The following is a 27,112-nucleotide window of genomic DNA, read 5'->3' on the forward strand; positions in this document are numbered from 1 at the left end:
TCCCACCCACAGCAGAAAGACATCATCAACAAAACGTTTATAGAACTTAATATATTGAACAAATGCATTATCTTTCAAAACACTAGTGTTCTCCCAATATGGCAAAACCATGTCGGCATAACTGTTGGCACATACAGTGCCCACTGCGACTCTGGAAGGTTTTATTCATGTATCATTTTTTTTTTTATACTATGGAGTTTCAATTCCAAAACTCTGTAGTATAAAAAATAAAATTGTACATAAATAAAACCTTCCAGTGTGGGGAGGGCTTTGTCCCCCACACCACCCATACCCCCTACCCAAATATAACAACTCCGAGATTGCACTATGGTGGAGGAAAGGGCAAGGTTTGGCAGTGGTGATCAAGTGGTTAGTTTCCTGGAGGCGAATTTTGCCACTCTGGGAGTTCGCTATTATGAGTTTTCCACAATGTCATCTCGCTGTTCTGTGAGTGAACATTTTGTAACTTTGACTAAACAAAGGGGAACCTTATCTATCTCTCTCTCTCTCTATATATATATATATATATATATATATATATACACGTATGTATGTATATATATATATATATATATATATATATATGTGTATTACACACACACACACACACACACACACATATATATATATATATATATATATATATATATATATATATATATATGTATATATATATATATATATATATATATATATATATATATATATATATATATATATATATATATATATATATATATATATATATATATATATATATATATATATATATATAGATAAATTATACATATATAATACATATATAGTATATATATATATATATATATATATATATATATATATATATATATACACACACACACACACACACACACACACTCACACACACACACACACACACACGTGTATATATATATATATATATATATATATATATATATATATAATGTATATAATATATGTGTGTCATGGCCTTGGACAAGGGGAAGTCTGTGCATACAGCCTACCTAGTCTTAGCCAAGGTGTTTGACACTTTCCCCCACTCAGGTATCACTGGCAAAGTCACCCAGGTAGGTATCAAACTATATATCGTTAGATGGGTCGCTAACTCGCTCACTGATAGAACCCATACAGTCAAAATAGGGAAAGACACCTCCAACAGCAGACCTGTAACCAGTGGTGTTCCACAGGGATCAGTCCTGGGACCTCTGCTGTTTAAAATCTATTTGTCTGAAGTACAAGCAAAAACTAAAGGTCTGTGGCTGATAAAGTTTGCTTATGACTGCAAGCTAGGAGTGGTCATAGAATCTCCAAATGATGTCAACATCCCACGAGAGGGTCTTACACAAACAAATGACTGGTGCCAAAGACACGGTCTTAAACTCAATGCGAGAAATGTATCATCATCCCTTTCGGTAAAAGTGATGTTCCTGCTAGCTACCACATCAAGAACAACACCTTAAGTAAGCAGTCATTGGTGAAAAACCTGGGTGCACAGATTGAAATCAACCTTACCTTTAACCACCTTGTCTCTACAGTGCTAAGAAGGGCATTCTATATTGCTCATCTCATAAGTAAGGCATTGCCTCCAGAAAAAAAAGAAGTTATAACCTCCCTGTACTCTTCTCTCATCAGGCCAAAAACTGAGTACAACGGCCCTTTTGGTATGTATCTTTCGAAGCACCTGCAGCAACTGGAGAGACCACATAGGTTCATCACAAGGAAAATTCAAGGTCTTCAGCATCTATCCTATGTGGATTGTCTGAAATCACTGTCACTTTATTCTGTTTCATACAGACTACTCAGAGGTGATCTCGCTCTAAAGACCTTAACCTGGTATATGACAACAGAACCTGCTGGAGGGACAGACTTGTCTCTCAGTGGTTATCACACCTTTGGAACAGACTCTCACTTCATGCCAAACAGAGCACCTCATTGGTCCTCTTCAAATGTATTCTGGACGATTGGATGGGTAACTGTAAATTCAGCCTCATGTGTCCCTCTTGGGCAGGGGCAACAGGTGCGGATTGTGGGTAGAACTTGGCTAGGCTTGTAAGGGCCCTAGGGGCCATTAGCCTAGTAATGTTTTATTTTCCTATGATCCTACGTAGATACATATATATATATATATATATATATATATGTATATATATATATATATATATATATATATATATATATATATATATATACACACACACACACACACACACACACACACATATATATATATATACATATGCATATATATATATATATATATATATATATATAATACACACACACACACACACACACACACACACACACATACACACACACACACACACACTCACCCACACACCCACACACACACACACACACGCATGTATGTATATACACATATACTAGATATGGGTGTGTGTATACATAAAATGCATGTCATTTACAGTAATTAATTTCTACAGTTATACATGTTGTCTCTGCAGGCTGAACAGGAACATTAACAAATACTGTATGCAAGTCACACAATTTTAAAATACTGTACGTTAAGAAATGTACTGAAGTTGTAGATGCATAAGTACATGACTGCAGAAGTATGCATGCATGTGTATGCAAGTTTTGACTAACCTTTTTTCTTTTACTTACTACCTGACACTAACAAAAAATATTATTTTTATTTTCTACCATAAATCTCTACTTCTGCTCATTTTATTATAACTAACCCTCCTCCTTAGTCTTTGCACTCTCTTCCTTGAGAATTACTTTTGATCTATTATCCTATTAACCTTTTGTTTCTGTCATTCTTATTTTTGCTAACTCTAGAACTATTACTATATACAAATGTCATTGCCTAATTTTGTTTTCCTTGCATTGTCTCAATGGTGTTTTAAAAATGTTTTTTGCTACAAATGTAAAATTCTAAATGTTATAGAATGTTTTTGTAAATTTTTATTATGCTGTGTAACTGGAACTTTTCTCCCCAGGCCTCCACTGAAAATGGACATGTATCCAGTTGGACTAGCCCAAATGTAAAATAAAATAAAATAAATAAATAAAAGAATGTGAGTATATATTATTATATTAGCAATGCAGATTACAATTTATGCATGCACAGAAATGCAAAAATCACATAACACAATACTGATTATACAGTTGTCTTACAGCTAGTTGTACTTCCAAATAATATGCAAACTGTTCAAGGTTGTCTAGTAATTAGGACAACCATGTAAAATGTGAAGTTATTCCTTCTTAGACACCGGGATGCAATCATCCCCCCACACACACTTAACACTGATCATTAGTGGAGTCTCCCCTACCATACACAGACACATAAAGTAGAAGAATGAACAGTTCTAAATTGGTTTTGTCACTTGCACTGTCATTTAGAAACAGATGACTCTGTGCTAACCAATTAGATGGTGAATTTTAATGCTCCATCTCTGGGAATGCTTCTCTTTTTTTCTGTCTGAATAAGTCCACAGTTTCTTGACTCCTCCTCCTCTTTTCTTAATAAATTAATCTAGGAGACAGGACCCTTGTGCACAAAGAATTCAGCACTGGTACCTTAAGCTCTGTGCCCTATTCATCAACTCTAGCCTGCAGTTTCTAAACATTTTTACTTGGTTCCTTCTGTCTGCAGCTAAAAAAATGGTTGAAGCATTGTGTGCCACTTGGAAACTAACTGACAGTGAGAACTTTGATGAGTACATGAAAGCACTAGGTAAGATCAACTTTACATGCTGCTAATTATGTAGAAAATTATGTACAAAAACAGACCAGCTATGAAAATATAGACATTATCAATAATAATAGCCGTATGAATCAGATAGTATGCGATTATGCTATGTACTGTAATTCATCTCATGTTATATGTTATGTTTTAGGTACTTACAAATGCTTAACAGTTATGTAGTTTCTGCTTCACTACAGAGTTTGAGATGCAAATATTTATACAGCATTTAGTTTAAAATATAAAAGTAGCTACACAAATATGCACTTTACAGTAATACTGAGAATGAATGTAAGTTACTTAATATGAATTGGACAAATAAGCATAAACATCTTCTGTAGTGTCAATCTATAATGCTTTTCTTCCCCAAAGGGATTCCAGGAGAGCACAAGCTTACAAGTGCTCTAGCTAATTCAAGTAATATATGTACAAAAATGCAGACACTGTAGCTCTTAAAATTCCTTGTTTTAGTTCTAAATATGTGAATCATCTTTAACTTCTTCCCCTTCTAGGATATGTCATAGATAGTTCAAGCCACATGTTAATTATGTCAATGTAATATACTGCAGCAGAAGTGCTTTATTCTGCAATGACATCTGCTGCTATTTATTCTTATACTTTTAATGACTTTTACAGGTATTGATTTTGCCACCAGAAAAATTGGTATGGTAACTAAGCCAACCATTACAATCAGCAAGGACGGGGACACATTTACAATTAAGACAGAAAGTACATTCAAGAACACAGAAATCAGCTTTAAGCCTGGAGAAGACTTTGATGAGCATACTCCTGATAACAGAAACTGTAAGGTAAGATTATTTTCTTTCATTCACTCAAGAGGTGATCAAAGAATTGCAAAAAGAAAGTCTTAGGGGAGCTTTAGTACTATAATGCATTCATAGTACTTCATAAATAAGGCTGTCTATTAAAAAAATTAGGAAGAGAAGAGTGTTTATCTATCTATATATGTGTTTGTGTGTAAGTATATACTATATATATATATATATATATATATATATATATATATGTTGGTCTATTTCTAAATTTGAAAGTTTCAAAACTTAGAATTTCTTATGGTTGAGACCATAAGATCGAAGTTTTGAAACTTCAAACCTTTTAAATGGAAATCGCTGTACAGTGTGTAACAGTATATTTACCTTTTTCCTTGCTGTAGTGCAATCTTGGAGTAAGTATATTTAATTAGCAGGGAGTGTGGTGGGGGAGGTGTGCAGGGGGCTTGCCTTCCTGCAAAAGATTATGTTTTTATGTTTTGTTTTTATTTAATGTTTGCCTGCGCTGAGGTTGCTTCTTGGTGCATGTGTAGTACAATGTCCATCAACATTTCCATTTTTGAGTTAATGTGGTTTAATTTTGAGATGTTGACATACACTTCTGTCAAACAAATAAAGGTAAAGTAAATATATATATATATATATATATATATATATATATATATATATATATATATATATATATATATATATGTCTGGCTCTACTAAAGTTAGTCTAAACTTCAGTAGAACAACACTAAAAACATTGGTCAACACCCTAATGTGCAGGCTCTGAGACACAACTTCATACTATGCAAAAGTCTGTTTTTTGCTGGGGGCAAGTCCTCTGGCACACCCAATAAAGAAGGCTGCTCCACCACACCACCTGGTAATTAGATATACAACCTCCAAGACTGCACAATCCCCCGGGAAGGGGCATATTCCCAAACCCAAGGGGCTGTCAATTTGACAGTCTTGCACACCTGTCCACTATCTGTTTTGCTGACCAAAAATTTATGGCAAAAACAGAAACTGCATTTGGGAATTTTGCTTATTATAAGTGCTCCCATTGCTTATATATATATATATATATATATATATATATATATATATATATATATATATATATATATAAATATATGTATATATATATATATATATATATATATATATGTGTGTGTGTGTGTGTGTGTATGTGTGTGTTTGTGTGTGTGTGTCTGTGCACTTGCGTATATGAATGGGGGGGCTACAATGGTGCAGTTGCCTTCAGCACAGAGTCTGCATGTCCTCATCACTTAGGATTTCCGATGCTCTAGTGTCCTAACAGATTCTACTAGGTATACATGTAGATGAACCGTCAATTGTCTGTCCCTTTTTGAGTATGTGGTTTATAAGTCAGTGTGTGTGTGTGTGTGTGTGTGTGTGTGTGTGTGTGTGTGTGTGTGTGTGTGTGTGTACACACACACACACACACACACACACACACACACACACACACACACACACACACATATATATATATACAGAGAGAGAGAGAGAGAGAGCAATGGAGAGAGAGAGAGACATAATGTAAATATTAACATGACAGGCAGCAGGACAATGTAGCATTTAGCATTGCTGCCTCACAACTCAAAGCTCTTTAACTGGTTGGTTCACATTTTGTATAGAATGTATGTGTTCTATCCATGCTCATGTAGGCTTCTTCCAGGGTGTCTGGTTTCCTGTCAAACTCTCAAGGCACAGTCATAAGTTCAATGGCAATAATAAATTGTCTCTAGGTATAGATATAAGGATATGTGAGTGTGTTTGTGGCTTGTGATAAAGTGACATCCTACCTTTGCTTGGTTACTGCCTTGTGTTTGTTGCTTACTGGGCTAGACTCAGCCTCCCTGTGCTCCCTGAGTTAAATAAAGCAAGTGGTGAAAATAAACCAATGAATAGACTGTCTATACATCCTAAATACACATCTTCCATATTTTTTAAGATGTTTTGTTTTGATTTCTCGAGATGACTTCAGCATCTTTCACTTCAGCTGATTTACTAAATAACCTAGGAAACAGTCTAAATATTTAAAATAATTGTTTTGTCACTGCTGAAACTAGAGTGAAACTGACAAATTTTAAAGTGAAAAGAATGAAAGATGTATCAGGGACTGATATCCTTTTGGCATTCTCTTATACATTTCTAAACAGCACTGGCCCTGTTTTCCTAAACAGCAGAATAAGAGCTCTTTCTTGAGAATCCTAAAATAAAATAAATGACGAAGCTCAAACGTTGTTGAATGATTTGGAATCTGCTTCACTGAATTATCTCCCAGCAAGGTTTAGCCTAACATCAAGTAATGCAGCCTCAGCAATGCACTCTGCAGGGGGGCTAGCCTTTAGTTACACAAAATATGTGCTAAGGTTTTAAATAAGTTTAAGTGTGCTCTGTGAAAAGAATGAGTTTTGTGCACTTTTCCATCAAAAATGTCATTATTTTGGAGGAAAGCAGTGTTTTGTGTAGAAACCATACTATAATGTTTATTAACATGTATCTTTTCACTGTGGTGTAGGATGAATATAATTTTTTTCTTTCTTTTTTTTTCAGTCTACTGTGACCGTAGATGGAGATAAGTTAGTACACGTCCAGAAATGGGATGACAAACAGACAACGTTTACTAGAGAGGTTCAGGATGGCAAAATGGTCATGGTATGTACCAACAAAAAATATGTAATGTCAAGTCTGAGTGTAAGAAAGGAAAGCTGCAGAAGTGACTTTTCACATTTCCTAATATGCCCCTCAGCTGTCAGCACTAGCTTAAATGCCTAATATGCTTCCACAGCATGATACCAGTCATGGCTAAAGGTCAGAGAAGGTCTCTATCTTTTAATCAAAAGGAGTTAATTTAGGAATTTTAAATTTGAAACAGCCTGAGTATATCATCTCCTAGAAACGTTTTCTTAGTATTGGAAAACTTCTTGATTACAGTGTATGCGTAAATCAATAAAGTTCCAGTGACCATTAAACATCCTGAGATCCCCGAAGTTAGTAACAGTCATTAGAACAACCTTCTAAACATGGTTACAGTCACTCAAATCCGCATGCTTCAGCTGAAACAAAACTGCCTGATGGCTTATCTGAAGTGCATTACCTTAGGCACTATGAGCTGTAACTTCTGCTGATGTCAGCAGACAAAACTGATGATGCATAGAGGTTTTAAATAATCTACTTAGTGTACAGCAGCAACTGCTCAGCTCTGGTGGGATATGAACCAGTAAGTCACTGGCATTCAAACAGGTGTTCTAATTATTAAAAAAATAAAATGTATGGCATTTCTAGCCATATGACATAATGGCCACTTAAACCAATCAGTTTGAGGCATCAGTTGTACTTCTGCAGTGTCACTAGGATTTATTTTACAGTATTCTGGCAAATATGTACTGTTGGAAGCTGTAAGAAGTGACAGCAAAATTATATGCAACAGAAAACTGGCTTATAGGTATGAAAAACAAAGATTCTTGTCCATCTATTTTAATATGGTATTACAGTTAGTCACACCTACATCCTTTCCAGAGCTATTGCATTTTTTTAATATCATTTCATCACTGTATTAAAGGACAGCACATTCTCTCCCTTCAGTCAGTCCAGTTAAGTTTCCACAAATTCTTTATATTACAATGCAAGCAATACAGTACTGTGAATACCTGCACTTTTCAAACCTGTTTTTAACTAACCCTTAGTAATACACTTAAAAAACTCAATCCACTGCCTTGCTCTCAGTAATTGACTGTTTTCCATGCCATTTTGAATATTATTTCAAATGGTATGCCAGTAAACATACACATTTTCCTGTTCTACTGCCTTTTTTTAAATTCAACTTCACCAACTGCAGTTGAGGAGAAGTGTTGCTTTACACCGGACCTTAGCTCTCAACTGCTCATGATTTTACGCACAATTTTGCTCTGACCATCTTAAAACTTGTGCCACTTTGAAATAACATGGTGGATTACAGTTAGCAAACAATGACAATCGTTAAAAGTACAGATGCCATGTACCTTAAAATTACATGACAATCCAGACCTTCTTATTCTGTCAACTTTTTAAGGCAATAGTACTAATATGTAAAGTGATTTTCTGATGTTAGTAAATTCATCACGGAAATTAATGAGTCATATGCCACAAAGCATTTTTCCACTTATCTTTACTTATTTATTCAGTACATTTTTAATAAGCTTTCTATACTTTATATTAAAGCATGATCCAAATAATTTCAGCATTTCCTACTGTGATGTTACTCTTGGGGTAATGTGTGCTGCATCCACACAATTTCATGGGGCACCTTGGCACATGCATGGTGGTTTGCCCATTAAAGTCTGTGGTAGCAGCCTACATTTTTACTATACTGACACCGATAAAGTTACAGTTTACTGTTTTCCTCAGTGGTGTCAGTAATAGCAATAGCTAACTTTTTAAAGTTGGATTTCTCCTCTGAAAAGAAGAAAACCTGCTCCCTAATGGTTAGAAGTGCTGTGCAGCAGTGCCTCTAACCATTAGAGGCACATTGCAGAAGTTTTTTCACCAACATGGCGTGGTGCAAAGGTAGGCTGAACAAATGTCAGAAAGTAACTTTAAAAAGTGTCCCTCATTTGGGACCTTTCTCTCATATAATTCTTGGCTTTGTCCCTGATTCTGGAGCTAAAATACTGAGAGGCTATGACCTTTGCTTTGGTCTGCTGAGGTGAGTTTTACAGTTAACAGTTTTCTGAGCAAGCGCATGTGCGCTAGTGAGTGCACACACACACACAAACACACACACACACACACACACACACACACACACACACACACACACACACACACACACACACACACACAGACAAACACACATATCACATGCACACACATAGACGCACATATCACATAGACACACACACACACAAACACGTGCACGTGCACACACACACACACACACACACACACACACACACACACACACACACACACACACACACACACACACACACACACACAAACACACACATATCACATGCACACACATATCACATGCACACACACAAACACACACACATATCACATGCACACACATATCACATACACACACATATCACATACACACACACACACACACATACACACACACACACATATCACACACACACACACACACACACACACACACACACACACACACACACACACACATATCACACACATATCACACACACACACACGCACACACACACACACACACACACACACACACACACACACACACACACACACACACACACACACACACACATATCACATGCACACACATCACATACACACACATATCACATACACACACATCACATACACACACATATCACATACACACACACACACACACACACACACACACACACACACACACACACACACATATCACATGCACACACATATCACACACACACACACACACACACACACACACACACACACACACACACACACACACACACACGTTTTCTTTTTCATCACTCTTTTTCCTGTAATTTAAAAAGTACTGACTAGCTAGGTATTTGTTTTGCAATCAGCTATCTGCTGCCATCAAGTCACATTCTCTTCCTTGTTTTCTAATGACATTCTTTAACAGTTTCCCTGCTTATTTTCCTCCACATTTCCAAATGGACACAGTACATATCACCCACTGCCACTGAAATACCAAAGATTAAAAAATATATTTTTCCACAGTGAATGCTGCCTGCTTCTCCTTTTGCTAAGTAAACATGATCATGTGACCTTGCAGCATGCCCTTCCATGCCACCTCTGTCCCCCACTGAAAACAGTGTCCTGCTAAGCTACTCAACAAACCATTAAAAGAAAGAAAAAAATTCCACTTGCTGATGCCATTTGTGTTCTGAATACAGTTTCACAAATGGTATAACTTCTCCTCCAGAAGAATGTAAGAAAATCAGCTGGGCTTTTTAGAACCACGTCCAACTGTTTTCTGCAGCTCTGCTCATAATGTTCATTGCATTTTCCTGCGTCCAAACTGTTTCTTACATTCACATTCTGCTGCACAAAAAAAAAAAAAAAAAAAAAAAAAATTGGTCAACTAAGTATTGTCAAATCCACCTTTTAAGGGACTATATGGATGGTCAACATCTGTGCGAGATCGCACAATTCCCAGGGTAGGGAAGTATGCCCTTTCCCTGGCATTGTGTGATCTTGAAGTTAGTATATATATATATATAATTAACAGGGGATGTGGGGAGTGCAGTGGGGCTTGTCCCCTGAAAAATAAAAGATGTTTTATTGTATTGTTTAATGTAAGTTTTGCATGCATCAAGATTGTTGCCTGGTACATGTATAGTAGTAAATCAACATTTGCAAAGTTGATATTTTCTGGACAACTTTGTTAACATCAATATTTGGAGGTTTTGATTAAATTCCTTACATCTACACACACACAGTACCTTCAAACAACAAAATACATCATTCACAATATGTACATGCTTTATAATGAGCACAAACATCTCAGAGGATGCTTTCTACAGAGAATATGAGGCAAAAACAAGTAAAACAAAGTAAAGCCGATGCTCAAGTATTCCACTTGAGTTATTCTGAATATGCTGCTGTTAGTTTGTAACATTGTGTTTCAAGCAATTAACTTTACTTTATCTTTTGATAAAGTAACCTGGACTTGTTAACAAGGCTATCACCTTGGCTAAAACACTATCAAGAATGTAGCAAATAAAACCAGATCTTTGCTGCAGAGAGATGAAGCCTTGAGTATGACCCAGGAGCCCCAGGTTTAATCATGGACCTGGCCCCTGAGAAATGGGCAGGAGGTGGGAATGTCAAGCATTCTGCTGTCTTACTCACCCCATGCAGGTAGAAAGGAATTATTGGCTACAGCTACAATCCAACAGTGGAGGTGAGGGCTTCAGACCTGCTGCCAGCAACTGGGAACATGCCAACAGTTCATCTGTGGACAAGTTCCACAATGATGTCATCACATGTTAGGCAAGGGGTGGAACTGTGGGTATGGCAAAAAAAAAAATCATCTGAACCATCGAAGTATGATGGCTCTCCTCACTGCAACTCTTACCTGGGAAACTGGGGTGGGGGGTGGGGGACAAAAATAGGTAAGAATACTGAAAACACAGAAAACAGCAGTCTGAATGAGTTCAGACTTCTATGCAATGTGTCTCACAGACACTTATTCTGTGATATTTTCCAACATAAAACCTTCAGTAATTCAGTCCTTAATTTGCCTGCTTTATACATACAATTTGTTAATAAATTTTCCATGACCGATTACACACAAAAAGGCTAATTTAAAACTTACTATGAACACAACAGTGGTACATGACACTTGTAATCTAGCTGCAAGATAACTGACAGACATGTAGTTGGATAGCCAGCATCACTAGCAGTACAAACAGAAACTTAAAAATCATACTCATGCAATAGCCTATGAAAGGATATGCATGTACTGGGTAATAATCAATATCCTCAATGCATAATAAGGCATAAGACAAAGACAAATGCTTCTGTAGTATCCAGATGTTAATTAATCATTGACAGATGCACATGCTGGAGTGGGTTGTTTTGTTTACAACACTCAAAATGTTAATTAAATCTACAGTTTAGTATAAAAATGGCATAATTGTATGTTTTGTTAAAAAAATTTAACTATATAACTCCATTTGAATACGTAATGCATAGCAAAGCATTAGATGGTGGTTGCTCTGTGTAGGTAAGCACAAAAGATTAACAATTATTTGTTTAAATCTTTCCAATTTGGGATGTACCTTACCCGACACCTGCAGCAACTGGAAAGACCCCAAAAGTACCTCACCAAGAGGATCAAGGGGCTCAAACAGATGCCCTATGCAGTTTGGCTAAAGAAACTCCAGTTCTACTCAGCTGCGTACCACCTACTCAGAGGCGATCTGTGTCTGACATATAAAGCCATGTCCAACCCAGAATTAATGGACATGCTTCACCTCAGGAAATCCAAATCCCTTAGAGCTACATGCTCCAGGGACTTGAACCTCAGCACAGAAATAAATAGGACATGCTGGAAGGACAGATTCATATCCCAGAGGCTCCCCTCACTCTGGAATAAAATCCCCAATCCATGTTAGGCAGAGCCCCTCGCTGACCCTCTTCAACAGAAATCTTGACGAGTGGATGGGAGATCGTAAGTTTACCCCTGGGATCTCTTCTGTGTCCCTGCTTGACAGAGGTACAGTAAACTAACCTTAAAAGGGCTACCTTCTGTGACCTACTATACAGAAGCACAGTCAACTAATCTAAAAGGGTGGCGAAAGCCAAACACACTCTGGCTAGGCTTATAAATGCCCTAGGGCAGATAGCCTAGTATCAACCTATGAACCTATAAGAGTTTACCTTAGGATTGTGGATCTGCATTCATTATAGCTGCTCCTTAAATATTACCACCCCAAGTTTACAGGACCTTGGAGAAGAGGGAAGATCCCTTTTCATTCTGCAAAAAAATGAAATGTCAAAATGTCATTTCAGTGACTGCCTTAATGATTTTAAAACTGTGTTGAATGTGGGAAAACCCCTGCACCTATTTCTTAAATATTGCAACTCCAAAGTCACATTACTTTGTAGAACTCAGAAAATCTCAAGTTTCTCTCTATCTCTCTCTTTTCATAGGCCCTGTGATATTGGAATAATAATGTTTAACACAAGTGGATGGTTCCACATGTCCCCAATCACATGGGTGGGGAGCTGAAGTTCACAGCTGCTTTTAACGCAATTTTGACATTTTGTTTTCAGAAAATAAGATTCTATAAAAACATCACTGACATTTTGTCATGTTTCCTTATTAATTTAAGATTGTGGCTTTTCTGGTGTATATGAAAAGTCCCACAACTCTTCTTTTGATAAGTGCTATGAAATATTTAACATCCAACTGATTTATAACCAACTCAGAAAGGTAGGACTTTGGAATGCACCACCTGCTCACACACATGTACATCCACTTACCACTGTGCACTGCATTAGAATATAAATGTAAGTGCCTGATGTAAGGTTCTAACCCTCAGCCAGTGTTAAATACGACTGTCTTACTTACTAAGCCACTGAAACTGCTTGCTGAGCACATAAAACTGTTGTTAACATCCACTGTTCATTATTTGTTAATGCATCACATCACTAGTTTGTATATAGTGTGTTATAACTTTGTTTATTATTCATGTATCCATATACCTGCACTGATGTATGAATGATAGTCCCTGTAAGCAATATAAATTTGAATTTACTTAATTCTTTTTATTGTATATTTTCATGTATCCATATATTATAGTTTTATTGCAATGAAAATCTCTGTAATCAATGTAAATTTTTATTTTTGTTAATTGTGCTTCTAGAACCTTTCTCCTCGGGCCTCCACTGAAAATGGGTACATACTCAGTCGGACTTTCCCAGTAAACAAATGTCAAATAAAATAAATACAATAGTAGCTTGTCTTCAGTTTTCATGAAGATTAGTCCTTTCAGAAGGAAAGGTATGGAGCAAACTATTGCAAGTGCCTTAATATGCAGAAGCCTTCTAAAGAGCTAAGAGTGGAAACTGAAATCTGCTTTTCCAAGTCACTCTGCTATAGTTATTTATTTGGCTCAGGTTTCATCTTTACTAGCCAACTAACTACTATATACATGGCAGAACATGTGCTGCCATCTCTGGACTGCTTTTCTGCCTTTCCATTGGTAAGAACGCTTCTGCTTTCCCTACATGTATCAACAAGTTATAATCAAATGGTACTCACTATTACTATTACGATTCAGTATACTTCATAACTAGGTCTTTTCAATGGTCACCTGGTTCTCAAACTGTACTAACTTTTCCTTTCAAGACCTTAACTTTGGAAAGAACCAGTTCCCTACTACCATTTCTGATGACTGGTTAACAGACAATTACTTTGCCAGTGCTTCTGCCGCAACATTAAGCCTAGTGCTTGGTCACCCTATATTTTCGCACAGTGGATGACTTGCACATTATCTGTTATATTTTAAGTTGACAGGCTTGTAAAGCCTAAAAAATATGTGGTCACAATTTACTTTTCCAGTCAAGCTCTAAAACTGGTGATCTGGCAGTGTGAAGGTGTGACCAATGCTGTCTTGAGATATAAAAAAATAAGACCTTATCACTGTACGTGGAAGTAAGATCTCACAACAGATGTGTGAGCACAAACAAGCTGCTGAATGGTCTGCAAATCCAAGAAGTAAATGCATACTTAATCAGCTCCATGAAGTGTGCAATAACCTCACTGATATACAGATTCTCACTGACTGTTCATTATACAGGGTGTACTTAGCACAGAATTTAGAAACCCTTTTCTCATTTTATATTCTAACAGTTCATTTTTTCTTGTGGCATAATCACTCAGCTCTGTGGTATGTATACATAAGCAATACTTTTCTGATCAAAATATCTCTTCAAATGTAATTTTAAATATACAAAAATACAAAATATACAAAATAAAAAGTATAAATTTGTGTCTTACTGCAGCTCCTAGTTGCTTCTACTATTGTGTCTTCTGAGTACAGTCCATCTTGTCAAACAAATAAATTACATTTCTGGACAAGATCTTCTTCTTCTTCTTTTGGCTTTTCCTGGTTAGGGGTCACCACAGTGGATCACCTGCCCGCTCATGATTGGCAGTGGAGTTTTACAGTGTTGAGTTGTCAGCCTGGCGCCCAACCTTCCACAGAAGGTACACACATGCACACACTCACACCTATGGCCAATTTAGAGTGTCCAATCCACCTACAGCATGTCTTTGGGATGTGAGAGCACCTGGAGGAAACCCACACGACCACAGGGAGGACATGCAGACTCCGCACAGAAGGCACCCCAGCCGAGGATTGAACCAGAGAACTTCTTGCTGCGAGGTGGCAACGCTAACCACTGCACCACCGCAGCCACCCTCTGGACAAGATAGTATGCAAATATCAATTGCCTTCACCAACTATGAGGTCTCTGGCCACGTATTTCAAACTTTGTTTTCAGTTAGTTCTTTTGCTGACTTTTTTTCTCAATCATGTCTCCAACCAGCAGAGCTGCAGATTGCTTATTTTCTTTTAGACTGGTTTCCAGGACCCTCTAGACCTCTGGGCCTGAACCACACCATCCAAAACATGTCACAAAGCCATCAACTGGTGGGTTCATCGATTACACATTTTTAGTGGGCAAGGAATTTGCCCAGAAAGTCCATGTAGCTCAGCTCACCATAGACATATCATTAAGCTAGGGGCCCATTTCTTCTCCTGATCTGCTGAGGGCCAATGGCCAGCTACAAACAGTGTTCTATATATCAGTTTTCTGTAGATAAGGGTGCTTCATCAGAGCCTGTAAAGGTTCCCTCTGCTGCTCTCCTTCTGAAAGGACTGATCTCCATGAAGACAGAAAGTAACCTACTGTTGGTGAGATACATTAACAGGTAAGACACAATGACGTTTAACAATAATAAAAAGAAACCAAGACAGTGTGAGACTTGCTGAACAAATCCAGGTACTTTGTTTCAGCAGTCAGATTCTAAATAAGATGACCTGCTTTGCAGACATATAAATACACAACCTCCCCCTCACGAGTAGTCCATTAATCCCAAAGTCTGCCATAGTGTCTTCTAGCAACAGAGACTCTTCATAATGAACTTTCTTGCTTAGCCAAACAATGACAAACATGAGGAATTCTCCCTAAACACACCACCATACAGTATACCCAGGGTTGCACTGTGGATGAAAGGCATGCATAAGGCCTTTCCATTCTATATTTTTCACCAGAGCTCATTAATAGTCCTATCAGACTTACTAGACTTGGCTTGGAGTGCTCTGTTGGGAACATCACAGACCATATCCCACTTCTGCTGATTAAAATGTTCTTTTTCTTTCACCTGTCAAGAAAATCTTACTCAGGTCCTTGAAAACAACTTATGGCCTTGCTCTTACCAAGAGCTACAGGTCTCTTGGGGCAGGTCATCTACATCTTGCAAGCAGCTCAAATAAACAAACAAACAAACACACAAATGAATGAATTAATGGCTGACTGACTAACTAACACTAACTAACTATAGTATAGGAAGCCTCTGGGACAGGAATCTATCCCTCCAGCGTGTCCTGTTTATTGTGGTGACAAGGTTTAGGTCCCTACAGCGTGTTGCTTGGAGGGATTGGGATTTCTTTAGGTGTAGCATGTCCAACAGCTCGGGGTTTGACATAGCTTTTTATGTTAGGCAGAGATCACCTCGGAGTAGGCGATATGCTACAGAGTAAATCTGGAGTTTTTTGAGGCGGTCAGTGTAGGACATTTATTTGAGGCCAGTAATCCTCTTTGTGAGGTGCTTCTGTGGCCTTTTTAGCTGCTGCAGATGTCTTGTGAGGTACATTCCAAAAGGGGCGTTGTACTCTATAATGGGTCTAATGAGTGATGAGTAGAGGGGAACAATGATCTCTTTTTTCCTGGATGAGAACCCTTTTATGATGAGGTGTGCCACGAAGAAGGACTTCCTGACTACCGTGGCGATGTGACTATCAAAGGAGAGACTACTGTCCACCTGGGTCCCAAGGTCTCTTATCACGCATTTGGTGTTAAGGAGATTGCTGCCTATGTGGTAGTTCATGGGTACAGAGTTTTTACCAAAGGGGATGACACTGCACTTTTTGACATTGAGCTTGAGGCCATGGCTCTGACACCAGGCATCTGGCCCTTCTGTAGGATGTCAACATCATTTAGGGACTTGACTATGGCTCCTAGTTTGCAGTCATCTGCGAACTTCATTAGCCAGATGCCTTCTGTGTTAGCCTGTACTTCAGAGAAGTAGATACCAAACAGGTGAGGTCCCAGGATGGAACCCTGTGGTACTCCACTTGTCACTGTTTTGAGGTCAGATTTGGAGTCTGCAACTTTTACAGTGTGGGTTCTTTCAGTGAGCCAGTTGGCAACCCATCTTGTGACATAGGGATTTATACCTAGTTTAGTGAGTTTAGCTATAATTCCAGAATGGGGGATGGTGTCGAAAGCCTTGGTGAGGTCAAGATAGGCTGCGTGAACCACCTTACCCTCATCTACGGCTTTGGTGACTGCCTCAAAGAAGTCAATCATGTTCAGGAGGCATGATCTGCCTTTCACAAACCCGAACTGGGTGGGATCCAGAGTTTGAAAGTTACCAATGTCTTTGTTTATGAGTTCCATGATGATAGGTTCCATGGCCTTGCAGACTAGGCTCATCAGGCTAATAGGTCGATAGTTCCCAGGATCAGTGGTGTCTCCCCCTTTGTGAAGTGGGATAACTTTTGCTGTGCGCCATTCAGTGGGCACAAAGTCATCTAGCTCCAAGTGTTTTTCTTTAGTGTCATATCACTTTAATGATATTCCTTTGAGCTGTTTCCAGTTTATTCTTGCCTTTTACAAACATAAGGACAAGAAATGCAGAAAGCAGATTCAGACTAAACCAAAGATCCAAGATTTGTTACTGATTCTCTTTGATACATATTTTGGATTCCTACTACCCTTGTTCATTGCCATGAGTTTTAATCTAATTTGAGTTAGCACGAGATTCTCTCAAATGTAACACTTCCCACGTATACTGATCCCCCATCCCTACATTACAGTATTCTAGCTTAAAACATTTATGAATCAGCACATTATACCTTATTCCTTACTTTGTCTGTTAAGTTAAAATCTCTAGACAGCAACTTATATCTGATTGCTGGGATATCTTTAAACAACCGGACTTGAAGCTATCCACAACCTTGGGACCATCACACGCAAGCATACAGCTACACTATAGAAAGAAGCAGAGAGCATATGCATAAGGAAACATGTATTTTATGCACATCTTTTTCCATTATGGTTCTTAGTTATTATTTTTTGGTTGAGTAGGTACACTGGTCAGCTGATCCTTCACAGCCACAACCCAAGCATAAGGAGACTCAGATAATAAGAATATGCCTCACAAATTAGTGTAATCACAATAGCATGAAGGAAGATGAAGCTGTATAGGTCGTGGATGTCTCACCTACATGGTATTCACAACATACAGTACAGCAGTATCCTAGACCAAGGGGTATGAGATAGAACAAATGCCTTAGATATCACAACTACAAAGCAGCTGTCCCACGTGACTGAATTAAGAGCTATGTGGCACAGACAACAAAATAATTATAATGTAGACAGTAACCACATTAATGGAAAATAATTTTTTTCCCGGTTACAATGAAGAGGCTTGATTAAGCTGAAAATGTGAATAGGATAGTGGAGTTTTATGTTAACCAGTATATCTAATATTTAGCATTTTTTTCTGCAAAAAAAGATGTACCTTCAGCTTATTTTTTGAAGTTGATTGTGGGTGTCATTAGGTGGCTGATTCCATGTAGCAAGGCCAGTTTATGAAAAAAAAATGATTCTCCCACAACTAAGCTAAAGATGTAGGGATCAAAATAGAGTAAAAGTGTCAGTGTCATTATTTGTTAAGGAATAGTTAGGTTACCTATCTGGCAATCTTATCATTATGCATAAGGCAGACAGTAATACTGGCTGAGAATGATGAAAACAGTAGAGTTTAGCATGAGAGAAACTCTGGTACTCACATGCAGTCAATGAGCATTTTTCAAAAGTTCACAGCAAAGAGTAAAAGAACTAGCCAAAAGACTGAAGAGAAAGATTTTATTAACTGAGTTTTGTGTAATACGGGTATTGCTGCGAGCATTCACAGTAATAATTATATGACCATAATCTAACTTTGGTAATAGAATGTTTTTTAGCTAAAGCTTTTCATACATCAAGAAGAGTAAGTGTGATAATTTGCAGCATGGTTTTCACTGGTGTATAGCTCTCTTATTTGTAATCTTGGATCCAGCACTAAAAGTTGGTAAGATCAGTCTGTATTTTCTCCTGTATGTTGAAAATGGAGTTACTTGTTAGACTTTAATCGGAGGATGTTATCAGTATACCTAATTAAATTAAGTAAAGGAGGTCTACATTATATAGTCATTAACAAAGAACAATAATAACATCAGTCCTCAAAAAGACCCTTGGGGTACTCCACAGTTTAAAGTTCTAACATAGCTGAGTTAATATACACTGACCAAGGGAGTGAGTCTGAATTAAAATTGTATTTATTTTTTTTTTGGAGAAGGGAGTAGCTTATGTTTTCAGATGATGATCACCATCTCACATCCAGAAAATCTCCCACTGTTCTTGTTAAGACTGACAGAATCAGTCACTGCACACATGGAAGTCATGGTGTATCATATTTCATGGAAATCACAGCATATGTCAGACAGAAGGCTGATGTTACTTGTATAGTTGTACATTTGATTATACATCACATTTTCACAGAGTTTTAAAACAGGCTAAACACTGGCAATTAACCTGCAGTCCCTAAGGGGAAGAGGGTGAAGTAGTCTTCGACAGGTGCATAGGTAAGACAACTACGTTTTAAGTTCATCTCTAACCTCATCTTCAGTTTTTAAGACTGTATGGTGGAGCTGAAAGCCAAGAACTACAGCTATATACATGTTTGGATGCATGCCAAGTCTTATGTATGTTTTCTGTATGGCATAAGCCAAGAACTCCAGGAGGTACGCATTAGAACGCCTGCAAATTCTGAGTAAAACTCAGTTCTCTGACTCAGTTAAACTGCTTATGCACTGTTATAGATTTCTGCCCTAGTTGGTGAATATGTTTTTTGAGTAATGGACTTAAGGCACCTGTTGCCTCATGATGTTAGTCGTTAACAAGAAATCCACATGGCTTTTATGCATAACACATGCAGTTTTATATGAATGCACATACAGCAGCCCACGGGACCACAGTGAATTCTATTCTTCCACAAGACAAACTGCCTTTGAATGCAGAGTAACCTTTGGGTGGATAAAAAAGAAAGATGATATCACATACTAGTCCTGATTGTTAATTTTCACTAACGTAGTGTGCATTCTGTACAAAACCCTTAAACATGTAATACAGTAAACTAATTAACTTAAAAGGAAAATTACCTTAAGGGACTGTTTAGCACTGTCGTGTTACACCTCTTGGTTCTTTGCTTCAGTTGCTATCTGGGGTACCTAATGTGCAGAGTCCTTGTGTCTATGTGGGTTTCCTCCAAAACATGCTTACAGATAAATGCATGATTCTCTAAAACTCTATATTACTCAAAGTATTTTGCATTATTTCATTATTTTTATATCCCAAAATGACAGCTAGGGACTTCCATACTGATGATTTTTTTAGTCTGTTTTGTCTCATAATACAAGAAGTGTCCCCATTACTATCATAACCTAGATGTGTTTCAGCTTTCACTTATTATATCAATGCTGTGACGCCTCCCCACTAGAGGTAGTGAAACACTATCAGTGTTTTTCCTGAATTACTCTGATTTATGCTGACATTAAACTGCTAAAAGCCCTTCATGTTGCCATTTAGTTTTATCACAAACTAACGGAAGTGTTTTTTTTTTTGTCTTATCAGGTATTCAGGGCTGTCGTTTTAGGAGGTTTGGACATTATCCCTTCTACTGTCTTAAACATATGTCAAGAGTAACAGCTCTATTGAGTGTAGCAGAGAGTTGGCAAGGTAGTTTCAGACAGCTGCAAATAGTTCATACTGTCCTTAATTTTCTACAATTACATGCTGGGATGGCCACAACGTGCCATTAGCCAAATCTGAGACTATTTAACAGCTTGTTAAATAATATTGACCATATTGCTATACAAAGATTTCTTCAAGAGCTAACTACTTTGGAATAGTTTGACTCTAGCTGAAATGTACGCTTTAAGAAAGTGTCCTACTAGTTGGTGAAATTCATTTGGCCATGCAACTCAGTAACTGAGATGCATTAACCAAAAAATGCATGCAGTACATGAAACAGGAGTCCCCAAAATAAAGAGCGAAGAGCTACCAAAAAGGAAGAAAAGAAATCTGTTACGTGGTAATTTTAATTTCCCCAGGGGTTCTGAGAAATGAATAATACAGTCACTCCCCAAATCCCTGCAAAAGTTACGACAGTGGTTACCAATGAATAGTTGTGCTTTTACAGCCTGTTTCCATAATCCCATATAATCCATATCTGCAGACTGACAAATGTAACTAGTCTCACAGCAATAATGACCAATATGTGTATTCCTACAAGCACTATAGCTCTCAACAGCTACGTGCAAGTATCATGGACAAAGCCAAACATACTTGAAGGAACAAATGTCCAAATTCAGGTGCAGGTTTTGAATATTACTCTTATATACACAGACAATAGTTACACTATTGGGTTTACTGCAAGCACTCACATTTAAGGCACTTGAAAACCACTGTTTCACAGCCAGGGGGCTCAGGGATCATGAAGCTCAAACCAGCTACTGCTCATGTTTGAACTCAATTACACATTTGGCTGATGTGCAGCAGATGTGTAGGCAGTGCTGTAAGGTAAGTATGGCAGCTGTCAGGAGGGGGTGGGACTGCAGCTTAGCATTTCGGGCAGCAATAAGGATGGGGGTTTAGGTTTAGGGAGTGAGAGGGCAGAGTTTTCTGGTTAAGGTGTGGAAGGGGAATTTTCAGTTTAGCAGTGAATGGGGACTTAGGAGAGTTTTAAGTTTTAGGAGTGGGAATGGATTTTAGGGTTAGGGAGTGGGAGAGGAGTTTCAGGTTTAGGGAGCAAAATGGAGCAATTGTGAACTTTAGGTTTAGGGAGTTTTATGTTTAGGGAGGGATTGGGGACTTTGTACTTAAGGAGAAGGAGGGGAGTTTTAGGTTTAGGGAGCAATCAAGGACAAGAGGGTTAGGGAGGGAAAGCAGGGTTTTAGGTTAGGGAGTGATCGGGGAATTCAGAGTTAGGGCATGGGAAGGGAGTGTTATAGTTACTCAGTAAGGATTCAGGTTTAGATAAGGGTCATTTTGGGAGTTTTCAGGTTAGAGTTAGAGCATTGGTAAGTTATGCAGTTTAATAGGATTTAGGTGGTGGGAGGGTGAGGTAATTATGAAGGACCAGGCCAATGGAAGTTAGAGCACTTGTCATTTAGAGCCAGTAGCAGAGAGCAGGTCAGTTGCCAGCTACTGGAATGCAAACACTTGCATTATACAATGACCCCCCATTAATATTCAAAAACATTGGTCAGCGTGCACGTTGTAAATCAGTTATAGTAATGGAAAAAAGGTCCGGTCGCCCGGACTTCTTCCATTACTATAACTCTTTTTTTAAGCAACGGAGAACGCAAGATCTCCGTTGCTTCATACTGTCTCGCTATGTTTAACTAGTTTAACATAGCGAGACAGCTTTAAAAAAAAGCAAAGGAGATTCTCCGTTGCTTTTTTTAAAGCTGTCTCGCTATGTCAAACTCCTTTAACATAGCAACACAGTTTGTAAAAAGCAATGGAGATCTTGCTTTCTCTGTTGCTTTTTTCAAAACTGTCTCTCTATGTTAAATGGGTTTAACATAGCGAGACAGCTTTAAAAAAGCAACGGAGAATCTTTGTTGCTTTTTTAAAGCTGTCTCATTATGTTAAACCCATTTAACATAACGAAACAGTTTGTAAAAAGCAACGGAGATCTTGCTTTCTCCGTTACTTTTGCCCACAGCTCTGATGTACTGCGTAGGCATACGCATGAGCAGTACATCAGAACTGCCACAGAATACCAGACAGCTGTGGAAGGGCAGCAAGGAGGCATTATACAATGCCATTATTTAAGAAAAGTAATTATTTTTTTTTCTTAAATAATGTCATTGTATAATAGCAATAACCCACTTCTGGGTGTGGGTAATGCTGGATTTACCCACGGTTGGCTTTGTTTGGCCACTCGGGCTTCACCCTCGTGACCAAACCACACCAACTGTGGGTAAATCCAGCATTACCCACACCCAGGCGTGGGTTATTTCTATAGTAGACTCCACGATAACAGGTTCTGCATTACAAAGCATTTTCTGACTGATATGAAGTTTGACTCATTAAACAACTAAGATAAAAGTTCACTAGTATAACTTACCATAAAATCATTGAGGATAGCAGCTACAAAATAATGGCAATGTGGAGTTAGCATTTCTGGTACACTAATGTGCATCATGTTATTCTAGTGACTGTTTATATTTATTATGGACATTTGACACCCTGTCCCTGAATTTGCATGCTCTGCTTTTATCTGTCTGGGTTGCATTCTTTTCATCAGGCAGAGCATTAGTGCTAGCTCCCACAACATATGGACAGACACTATGGGTTATAGAATTCACATCTTTTGCACTTTATATGGTACTGCAATGACCCCATCTCTGGCAGCCACCAAAGTATACGGGACTTCTACTCATACTCTATCTCACTCCTGCTTACATGGCTGCATGTACATGACGTGGTGCTGTCAGGCCCACTGTCAGCCAAAGTGTATGCTGCGAAGTATCCTCGCTCACACAGGAGAAGAGATTCCTCACAGCCCTTTATCCGTATGACCTGGGTTCAGATATCACCTCCTCCTTTTATTGCAGGTGCAGTGGATAGCAGAGGACTGCAAAACAATACTGTACATCAATCCTTGGATTGCAAGGTGTAGCTCAGGAAAGCCGGTCACCTCCTGCAGTGGAACAGCCTACTGTCAGGGTTCTATTTCTTGGTGAATTAGCACTGAGGGGAATGGGGATTATTGAACTCTGCCTACGCGTGTGTCAAGGATGTGCACTTTGGGCACTAGCGGGAGAACTGCTTTAAGCACTGTACTGGTGAGTAAAACAAAGTCTCAAGATGTAAGGCTTCGGGTGGTGATTATAAATGAAAACTATAGTACGACTGTGATCTCAACAAAATGTTACAACAAAAGTTCATTTCAGTATGAATTAAAGACTTTAATAGGAAAAAAAGACGAGCTGTGGAAACAAAAATGAAAACGGTGAAGTGACGTTTACAGAATGTTTTCTGAGCACCAAACCGCACCTAAACAATATTACAGTGACAAAAATAACTCTGGGATGAGGTTAACTATGCTAAAGAGTGTGATTGTCTTTTAATTATAATGTGTCACATGAAAACACTTTATTCATGGCAGAGGCTCCAAAATATTAACGTTCAACACAAATTCTTTAGATCTGAAGAAGTCATTTTCATGACAAAAACATGTTTTTTGTTGAACATTAATGTTTTGGAGCCTCTGCCATGAGTAAAGTGTTTTCATGTGACACAGTTGTGTTGGTGATCCTTGGTAGTGCCTTATTTTGTGGTTCGTTTTCTCTTGGCACTATTTGGATTTATTTTTGTGGTTTTAATTATAATGTGCACATTTGCTTGATTCTGCATGAAGATACTGGGAAAGTGTCAAGCAGTAGTGCACATGAATAAATTTAGCGCTTTATTCAAAAGCAGCTTGAGGGAAGACTAAAGTATAACACCTTATCCACAGAACCATATGCAGCTGTTTCACGCCCCCTAAATGTGCCTTAATGGTCATAGTGATGAGTATCAAAATACTGAGATGTGCACTGTGTCTTTTTATGCGTCAATATTCTGAGTGGTTTACTATCATATTTGTGAGTGAAGCAATTTTGAATCTGTAAATAAAACCAGAAGATTGTACGCCAGCAATGTCAAGGACAACAGCAGTGAACAGCTAGACTTGCACACCATTCTGGACTCATATTAGCACTTCTTTCTGTGTGCACAAGTTGGGAGATTATGTTTGAAATTACTTGTTCCTATGGTCCTCGACATTCTTAACTTGCAATCTTCTGCTCTTGTTATTTCTGGATTCAAAACTGCTACGATCACAGCTATGATAGTACAGCATTCTGTGCATGTACAGAACAATTCTGCTATTGAAGGTAGAGAGATATACAAAATGACTAAATAACTATTTTTTGTCAATTTGCAGACTCTCACCATTGGAGATGTTGTAGCTGTTCGCACGTATGAGAAAGCATAGACATCATTTCACATTCTGACCTGTTTTCTGCAAGCAGATCATACGACCTACAGAGATGGCAGCTGTTTACTGTGCATATGAATATGCACCTTGACAGTCTATGTTTCCTTTGCAGGTCCACTACAGCACATATTTTTTTGTAACTGGAACAGAAAATAATTTACAGAGTTCCTCTATTTTGTCTGATGAAAAGAAGATAAACATTTTTATATGAAATACGATTTTCTGAATGTGAATGCAAATGTAATAAATATATTTCACCTAAATGTGGTCTTTGTTCTATCATTTTTTTGATGTCTAATACTAAAGCTATAGGCAGATATGATGCACAATTATGCCTTTGCAGGAATTAGGCTCTAAAGCTGTTTTGTGGCTTTGAAGTATATCTCCCACTTCAAAACGATGATGGCAATATACAAGTGCAGGCTTTTATGATCCTTTCCTATTACAAGAATTAGTGATCGACACACGAAACAGCTCTTTAGAAATGCAGCCTATATAATAAAGGCACTGAGGTGTTAAACAGCTGCTTCTGTAGTCAAGAGTACTTATTTAGTTATTTACTGGGGTAGTGCTCTGATCAATATTGACCAATTTCACACTCTGCCCTGGTGAAATACAAAACATTTCACAAAGAAAAAATACAGAAATGTAGGCAATAACAGAGTAGTTCAGACTAATTATATAGAAAAAAACTGCGCATAAATATTCTAGTAAGCATGCATTGTACAGTATACCACGAAGCAAAGTGTAATGATCAATATATATATATATTAGTTTCTAAAGTGGTCACTCTTCAGTGGGTCTTACGAGAGGAGATGAGACTCGGACAGAAGACAGGTTCGGTGATATGTCCTGTGTTGAAGCAGGAGCACTTGGTTTGGATGATTTTTGAGTTGTATTCTGAATTTAGAATAAGTGTTGATTTCCTTAATGTCTAGGGGGAGAAACTGCCAAAGAGTAGGTGTTTCAGAGGAGAAAGCATGTGCAGTACTATGGAGTCTGGTTCTAGGCGTAAAGAAAGTTTGTGTAGCTTGTGAGTAGTACGTCAGGATGTCTGCGGAGGTTTTTTTTCACACAGGGTTTGATTCTTTACACCTCCATGTACCTACATTGTGACTGAAGTCATTTAACCCAAAAGTGCGCCTGGATCATCCCTAAAATGGACACTGTGCCCAGTGGGCTTACACAGAAAATAAATGATTAAAAAAATGGGCAAGAATATGTGAAAGAGTGCACCTAGACAAAGAACCCGCTAAGAGGAAAGCTTTCAAAATTAGCATTTTTCTATTTTATCAAGCCCTCAGCCACAGTCCTCCACCCCCAAAATTAGGCTCTTCAAGGGCAAAGCTTTACATAAAGCAGTGAAATGTGCTGTGTTTAAAAAACTGTAGGCATTAATAGATAAACTGGTTAATGATATGCTGCTAAACTTTGGTTTGCAGTGTACTGCCGATTTCTAGTTCCAAAACACAAGTTTGTCTATTGAAACTTCATCTGGGAGGTGTTTTACAAAACACTGACAGTTTCTATTTCCAAATCACAAGCTTTTTCCTTTGACATCAAGTCAGGAGATTTCATCATGAAAAGCTGATGACTATAAAGATTTTCTTTTAGCATGTGATATTTAATGAATTAGATTATTTTAGGAGCTGCTGTGCTTATAACATGATCATATATTTTCCCAACTTTCTTCAATATTTTTGTAAATATTAT

General features: G+C 37.9%; 1 protein-coding gene across 1 annotated transcript; it reads left to right on the forward strand.

Moving 5' to 3' along the window:
* Window positions 1–3,516: 3,516 nt before the first annotated feature.
* Window positions 3,517–25,662, forward strand: FABP7 (fatty acid binding protein 7). Its single transcript, XM_044073840.1, has 4 exons — window positions 3,517–3,703; window positions 4,349–4,521; window positions 7,072–7,173; window positions 25,346–25,662. The coding sequence occupies exons 1-4, from the start codon at window positions 3,631–3,633 to the stop codon at window positions 25,394–25,396; spliced, it is 399 nt and encodes a 132-aa protein (XP_043929775.1). The 5' UTR covers window positions 3,517–3,630; the 3' UTR covers window positions 25,397–25,662.
* Window positions 25,663–27,112: the final 1,450 nt, after the last annotated feature.

Source organism: Protopterus annectens, chromosome 1.part1, assembly GCF_019279795.1.
Source record: "Protopterus annectens isolate FY-2018-M chromosome 1.part1, PAN1.0, whole genome shotgun sequence".
Taxonomy (NCBI): Eukaryota; Metazoa; Chordata; order Ceratodontiformes; family Protopteridae; genus Protopterus; species Protopterus annectens.